General features: G+C 38.6%; 1 protein-coding gene across 1 annotated transcript; it reads right to left on the bottom strand.

Moving 5' to 3' along the window:
- Positions 1–2,047: 2,047 nt before the first annotated feature.
- NDUFAF4 (NADH:ubiquinone oxidoreductase complex assembly factor 4) lies at positions 2,048–7,555 on the bottom strand. The gene is made up of 3 exons (XM_006778236.2): positions 7,299–7,555; positions 6,908–7,011; positions 2,048–3,034 (listed from the first exon to the last, which is right to left on the bottom strand). Exons 1-3 carry the CDS (start codon positions 7,432–7,434, stop codon positions 2,750–2,752), a joined length of 525 nt encoding a protein of 174 aa, XP_006778299.1. The 5' UTR covers positions 7,435–7,555; the 3' UTR covers positions 2,048–2,749.
- Between the last annotated feature and the right edge of the window lie 285 nt (positions 7,556–7,840).

Genomic DNA, 7,840 nt, shown 5'->3' with positions numbered 1-7,840 from the left:
GTTGATTTGTTGATGATAGCCATTCTGACAGATGTGAGATGATAACGCATTGTTTTGATTTGCATATCTCGTATAATTAGTGACTTTGAGCATGTTTTCATATGTCATTCGGCCTTCTGTATGTCCTCTTTCGAAAAGTATCTAGGTCCATTGCCCATTTTTGTATTGGATTGTTTATCTTCCTTTTGTTAAGTTGCATGAGTGCCCTGTAAATGTTGGAGATTAAACCCTTATCGGTGATATTTGCAAATATGTTCTCCCATGCAGTGGGCTTTCTTGTTGTTTTGTTGATAAGTCCTTTATCCATTCTGAGTTTATTTTTGTGTAAGGTGTAAGTTAGCACCTGATTTTTAAAGTCACTTTGGAGCAAAAAGGGTAGGTAATTACTTATTTTTATAAATCAATCAAAATTAAAACAATTTTTCTTGTCTGATCAGGAAAAAATATATTTTTTGGGTTTGCCACAGAATTTTAGTAATTAGTTTATGTGTGCCATGAGATGAAAAGAGTTGAAAATCATCATACTAGAGTTTAAATGCAGGTTCCAACACTTACGAGGGTAGCTTTGAAAGGTTACTTTAGATCTGTTTCAATTTTCCCTGTAAAATGTGGTTAACAGTACTTATCCTCTACCTGTGGTAAATATTAAGCAAGCTAATAAAGTACCTAGTACAAGAATTGCTTTTAAGATGTTAGTATTACCTGTTTTACAGTCAAGGACATTTCCACGATCACATGGCTAGTGGTGTTGCTGAGATCTATAGGCAGGTTTTCTGGGTCCAACTCCACTCTTTCTGTGATACCACTACTACCCAAACACTCTCCTATATGTAATAAAAAACAGGAATAGGCCAATGAATGATATGGGAAGTACTTTATTTTATCATGTGACACCACATAACCACCACATTTTTACAGCTGCCCAACCACAGTATAGATTTGAATAGGAAAAATGGCTCAGAAATAGCAGTATTAGTGATTCCAGTATTGATCTTTATTTGATAAAGGATAGCAGTTTTGATGATTTACCAGAGTTTTAAAATATAATTTTATACTGAATTCTTTTCTTAAAAAGAACTATTTTTAATTAAACTAGGTATAGTCACATAATGAAACTGCATTTAAAAACATGCTTAAAATTCCCATCTGTCAATTTTGCTCTTAGTATTAAAAATGCCTAATTCCAAAATCATGCTGAAGGCCTCTGCGTCTCTTACACTATTTCTAAGGGACTAAGTGGGAAGTAATGAATGTCTATCTTCCTTCAGAAAGACAGTGATAACCTGGAATTTTTCTTACCATATTTCCCAATATACACCTTATGCCCTTTTGAGATATGCTTATTGGAACAGCAGAAAAATACAACAGGATTGTGAAAACCTAAATTCTAAGCCTATGTCATAATTGTAAATAGGTCAAGAAAGTCATATTTGTTATCTTTTATTATTTTTATTTTCACAGTAACCCTTAGAGTTAAGACAGCATTACAATCATTTATAGAAGAAATCATTCTCAAAGAGTTTACACAATCCAGCCAAAATCTCACATGTAATAACATAACAGAGTTGAACTTACACAGTTTTGCTCAAGACCCTAGTACAAGTATGTGTTGTGCTCATAAATTTGTTAAATGCGCCCTAACTGGTTTGGCTCAGTGGATAGGACGTCGGCCTGCGGACTCTAAGGTCCCAGGTTCGATTCTGGTCAAGGGCATGTACCTTGGTTGCGGGAACAACCCCAGTAGGGTGTGTGCAGGAGGCAGCTGGTTGATGTTTCTCTCTCATCAATGTTTCTAACTCTGTCCCTCTCCCTTCCTGTGAAAATCAATAAAATATATATTTTTTAAAAAATTGTTAAATGCAGCAACAATTTCCCAGGTCCCTTCCAGTGATAACATTTTATGCTTCTACTTGCTATTTTCTTTCAACCAGCATTTAAATGACAAAATATGTATATCTGGTCATCAAATTTATCATGGTTCTTTGATTTAACCATTCTTTAAATTTTTCTTGTATTTTCATAGTAAATCCAAAGAATTTTTGTTTTCTTTTTTCAGATGACTTCCACTACTGCCTGCCTCTATGAAAGCTCTTGGACTTACCTGTTTGCTTGTCAAAGTACAGATTTGCTAAAATTTTAAAACACTAATTCTTTTTTATAATTTTAAGTTATTTCAAAATTAAATTTTTAAAAGACCTAATTCTTATTCCCTGTAGTAATAAAAATGTATTTTCTATTGGTTTTGTATCCAGTTTCCTGTCTGCCTTTAGTTGGGAAATACTGTTGTTCTACCTCACTGTCAAGCCTCCCTTTCCCTAACAAGAAAATGTCAGTCATAAGAGTCAGGAAAGCTCTTACTTTCACTATTCCATAGGAAGAATAAACTAACCACCTGAATTAGAAAGTTAAACTTTAAGTGTCAAATAAGTGATTCAGGACATTTCCTAAGAGGTCATATGACCAACTTAAATGCTGATATGCTTAAAATAACACTTAAAATTAACTCTTTTATGTGCAATAAATTTATATACCTGCTAGTTAGTCATGCTAACATTACACCCGCATACATACATGCCTAAACCAATTAAAGTTGAAAACAAAATTTATTCTATCAGCAGAGGTCAATAAATAGGATGCACTCATAAGGAGGAGGGAGCTTTAAACATTCAGTAATTTATATAATGTAATATGCTAAAAATGAGAAAATAAACAGGGCATGGGGATAGGAAAAGTAATTCCAAGAGTTCCTTCATTTTGCTTGAATTGCTTTCTTGTCTTCAGGAGGGAAGATTTTGACTTCAAAAGTAACAAAATATTTGAGAACGGAATTTACATCTTTCTGTTCTAGATGGTATTCTTCTGCTATTTTCTCAGCAGTCCATGTATCTGGATAAAGTTTATGATTATTGAGAAGTGTCAAAGCCTCTACAATGGAAACTTTGCCTTTGGGAATGTTCTCAATATTTATGTCAAAATGATTGCCTTTCGGCAACCTGAACTCCTTTGGCTCTTGAGGTGTTCCAGCATCTTTGTCCTAGTGTCAAAAGACAAAAACAAACAAAAAGGCTTTCAAGGCGAGAGAAAAGATTTGACATCTACAGACATGCTTCTCAAATCTCCACTATTCTTCTTCAAGTAAATACTACATATGCTTCTCTAAACTAAATTTTCTCATTATGATGAGCCACAGTTCAATGGCAATCACATCACCATTTAATCACTATAGCTCAACCATCATGAAGAAATTCAGGTAATTCTAGAAAATAATACTCGAATGTATACCATCTATTCCCATTATTTCATTTGTATAGAATATTAAAAGAACAACTGGATTAGGTTAAGACTGCTTTAGAAGGGCAGGACTCTGACACTGACCTAAGTTTACTTGATGATCTCCATTCTGATATATTTTAAGCTTTGCATTTCATATTCAATGCCTCCAAACATGGGGAATGAATTTAAATATTGCCAGAGATTTTCCCTTTTCAGAGAAAATAAACAAATGCTTTTAATACTCCAACAAACATAAATAAAACATTTTATGCACACCCATCTTTTCACCTGTCTGTACAGTAAAACCTCGCTATAACAGGCTAATTTGGGTGAGGAGGTGTCTGTTAAAGCCGAAAGTCCATTATACAGTAAAGTAGATTTTCTGAATACGTATGTTAAAAAATTGACAAATTAGTTTACCTATTTTTACTTATGTAGACATGTGTAATTTAAATTAAGCATGTATGAAAAGGTTAATTTCACAGGAAAGTTTTTTATATGTATTACTATAATTTTAAATTTATACTGAATAGGTCTAGTAAATGTGTGCATCAACCGGTCACCTTGAGCAAACAAATGCACAGGGCTGGGGCGTGGCTTAGCTCACATGGGAACATCGGCCTTCACTCCTTAAAACTGCTGCAGAAAGTCATGCCACAAATAACAGAACCACAACCTCCAGTGATGAAGTGCGATCATCCCGAGCTGTGACTCTTGGATTTAAATATGTAAACTACAGTTGCAGATATGTAATATTTATGTATGTCAGTGAAATTACTATAGTGTTTTTTCCAGCATATGGCCTTGTCACTAAAATTTGTTAAAAATAACAGTGAATAAGCAAAAAAAGCCTATTAATTTGATTATAAGTAAATCTTGGTTAAAAGCATTTTAAAGTTAATAGGATATTAATCTTTGCATGATGTATGGACTAGAAATTTAGTCCATTAAATCGAAGCTGTACCATCCAAGCTTAATCCTTGAATTTGTGCTCTGTATTTATTTCATTCATTACCTACTATGCCAAGCGTTCATTCCCTTTTTTCCTCTGGCTTTCACTTGTATCCTGCCTAATGCTGCTGTTTGGTCCAAATGCAAAAATGCTGCAGTCACCTTTAAAAACATCCACAAACCCAAACCCAAAATATCCTTTATGACCAGTTTTTTTCCTTCTGGTTAAGCTTTACAAAAATAATTCCTTTTTTTAAATTTCTAATCCATAAGACACTTTTCAGGCTTTATGTGAACTCACGAGAGCACCTGAAGCTTGGTTTCAATGCCACCCTTCTCCTACTTTCCCATCTTTCTCTCCAGTGGTTCCTTCTTTGTTTTCTTTGTGGACTCCTTCCCTTCAGCTGCCCCTTAAATGTTAGTGTGCCCCAAGTTCTGACCTGGGCCCTCTTTTCACCCTATACTCTATTACTCTTCCTAAGTAATCCCACATGCCACCTTCAGTTTCATTACTACCTACATGTTAATTACTTTCAAATGTGACCTCTAACCTAGACTTTCTCCTTATTTCCAGACCCAAATTTCCAAATGCCTAATGGGCATCTTTACTTAGATAATCTACAGGCACCGCAAAATCAACATATGTAAAACTGAACTTATCCCTTTCCTCCGAAAACCTAATTCTAGCCCCATATTCTCTATCTCAGTGACTAACACTACCTACCTCCCATATCCCATTCCAAAATTCAAAGCTTCTCTTATGTCATGTTATACCTGACACCTCCCTCTCCCTCACTCATAGTATCCAATCAGTGACCAAATCCAATGAATACTGCCTCCTAAGTCCTTCTCAAAGCCATTCACTTCTCTCCTAGTTACTAAATCACCTTAGTCCAAGCCAATGTCTCTTGAAGAAATTACTGCAAAAGCCTCTTAACTGGTATTCTCTCGCGATAAAACACATTTTGTTCTCTCCTAACCCACTCTCAAAACTGTCCTTATTAAACCCTGGCAGCCCATCTATGTGTCTCTCTCATATCAGTGTTTCTCCCTCTCCCTTCCTCTCTCTGTAAAAAACAATAAGACAATTAATTAATTAATTTAAAAGTAATTATTTGATATATGATAGGCACAGTATCACTGATGTCTAGAGACATCACAAATGAATTGCCAGAAAGAAAAAAGGGACAAAGAACATAAATAGGTACCTTCAACCTTTTATCACTCTCCCTTGAACCTTTTTAGACTTTCCTAATAACCCCTTTAAATTTTGTCACCCCTATATATATCTCTTTATGCATTGTATCTATATATCGTGTTTTACATGTAAAATCATTTTTTTTTTTGCTCTCCAAAAGCCAATTTTCAAATGCATGATTTAACATGAGAGAAACAACGTTTATGGAAGTATTATTCAATACCTGCCTAAAAATAACAAAGAACATGAACATCAACTCCTATTATCTTTTTTATGTGAGCATTTGGTGATACCTAAACCCAGTAACTTCTACTACATGTAATAATGTACAAACTTTATTTTACACATGAGCTTTATTTTTCTTTTCTATTGAAAAGTATACTAATAACTGTATCTTTGTCAGTCTATTACCTATCCAGAGAGAGACAGAACAAGAGAATTTTAGAACGGAAAAAAATCTGGAAGTTGTCACTGGCACTTGCCACTTCTTTAATCAAACTCTTCCCCTTACTTAGAACCTAAAATCACCCACAGACTCATCTGGTTAACTCCCATGTATCCCTCAGGTGTCAGCCTGCATGTCACTTCCTCAGAAACCATCCCTGATCCTCCAGTCTCAAACAAGTCCTCCTGATACACTCAGTGCCTATATTTCTCCTTCATATCAGTAATTACGTACTGTAGTTGCTCATTGTTTCATGCCTATGTCCCTCCTGATACTATAAGCACTGTGAGAACAAGGACTACGTTTATTTCGTTCATCACTATATACGATGCGCTTATATCTGGCATTTATATATGGATTTACACATAGGTTCCCATTCTCAATGTATTCTTCTACGTAACCTATCGGAACATATTCTTAAAAATCAAACAAACACCACCAATACACCACTAAAAGAATCCCTGAAATTAAAACATACCTCAATACACTGAAGGGTAAATCAATAAATATATTTTTATTGATTTCAGAGAGAAAGGGAGTGGGAGAGAGAAACTTCAATGATAAGAATCATTGATTGGCTGCCTCCTGCACACCTCCTGCTGGGGATAGAGCCCAAAACCCAGGCGGGTGCCCTGATGGGGAATCAACTGTGAGCTCTTGGTTCATAGGTCAAGGCTCAACCACTGAGCCACGTGAGCTGGGCAAGAAAACAGTATTAAAGCTCTCCTTTGGTCATTCAAATGGACAACCAGTACAAGTACCTTGCCAAATCTTACAAATTCTGAAATGATATAAAATAATCCACACAGCTGCATTCAATCAATAGTTTCACAAATCTTTTGGAATTTTGGTAAATATCCAATGCACCGAGGCCTGTGAGCCTTGCTTAGACCCCAGTGCGCTGTATTCTGGTCGCGACCACACTGACAGGTCACAGCTGCAGAGCACCTCACTCCCTTTTACTACCTGCCACACTTCTGCGATAGCTGTCCTGGAGTCCAAAAAGGTGGAATTCTTTACTGAATGAAAACACACATTACCTGCGCAGAAGACACCGGATCTCTGGAATTAACGTACACATCTCTCAGTAATGACAGCAATTTGTCATCTTTCCTACCAATTTCTCCCTTAATATCCGCTTGGTCTAAGGAAAGAAAAAGAATGTCAACAAAATTAAAACCAAGTAAGAATGCCCTCTGAGTCCCTAAACACTTAACACACGACAGTCGCTATTTGTGTTCAGAAACACTCGCTGGAGCAGTACGGGAAGTATTTTACAGCAAACCAGCACGCTGGGTCGCTCTGCGGAGACACCTGCCGAACACTTCCGCTGCCCAGGGGTCCCCGTCGCCAGCGGCCAACCTGGCGGACAAAACGCCGGCGAGGACCACGGCGGCGTTTTCCGGCCCCGCGCGCCTTCGCACCACTTACCGCTCAACTGCTCCCGCAGGAGGCTCTTGGTGGAGGGGTGCCTGGGGGCGGGAGAGGGCTTCACCTTGCTGATCTCCCGGGCCGCCCGGTTCTCCAGGTTGAAGTTCCTGATCGCGCGAACCACCGCGGCTCCCATCTCTTCACAGCATGATGACCTCAGGTTCACGCTGCACGTGGGAAACCCGGCAAGGGCGACCTCGGGACACACCGAGCATGCGCAAGGCAGGGATCGACCCGGAGAACGGGAGCTGAGCGGGCGCCGTTTGCCCCCTAGCGTTCGGGAGGGCTCACGCCGCGCCACCGCCTCCAATGAAGCAAAAGGAGAGCCGCTCTCCGAGGCGGGGCTCACGGGCCGGGGAGCGGAGCTCACGGGATGGGGGGCGGAGCTCCGGCGGGGGCGGGGCTCACGGGCGGAGGGGCGGGGCTCACGCTGGTTCTCCGCTGTGGAGACACCCGGGAAGCTTTAAAACAGTTCCAGGCCGCGCACGCTTTCTGATTTCATGCCTCTGGGGAGAGGCCCGGCATTGGCTCAAGCTTCCCAC

The sequence above is a fragment of the Myotis davidii genome, unplaced genomic scaffold, assembly GCF_000327345.1.
Source record: "Myotis davidii unplaced genomic scaffold, ASM32734v1 scaffold269, whole genome shotgun sequence".
NCBI classification, from domain to species: domain Eukaryota; kingdom Metazoa; phylum Chordata; class Mammalia; order Chiroptera; family Vespertilionidae; genus Myotis; species Myotis davidii.
This window is presented reverse-complemented; position numbering and strand designations above follow the sequence as displayed.

What these genes read in the sequence shown, in the direction of transcription:
- NDUFAF4 (XM_006778236.2), bottom strand. Translation starts at nt 7,434, where the DNA reads ATGGGAGCCGCGGTGGTTCGCGCGATCAGGAACTTCAACCTGGAGAAC. An exon ending in CCTGCGGGAGCAGTTGAGCG is followed by an intron (nt 7,012 to 7,298) that starts GTAAGTGGTGCG and finishes TTCTTTCCTTAG; the next exon opens with ACCAAGCGGATATTAAGGGA. An exon ending in ATCCGGTGTCTTCTGCGCAG is followed by an intron (nt 3,035 to 6,907) that starts GTAATGTGTGTT and finishes TTTTGACACTAG; the next exon opens with GACAAAGATGCTGGAACACC.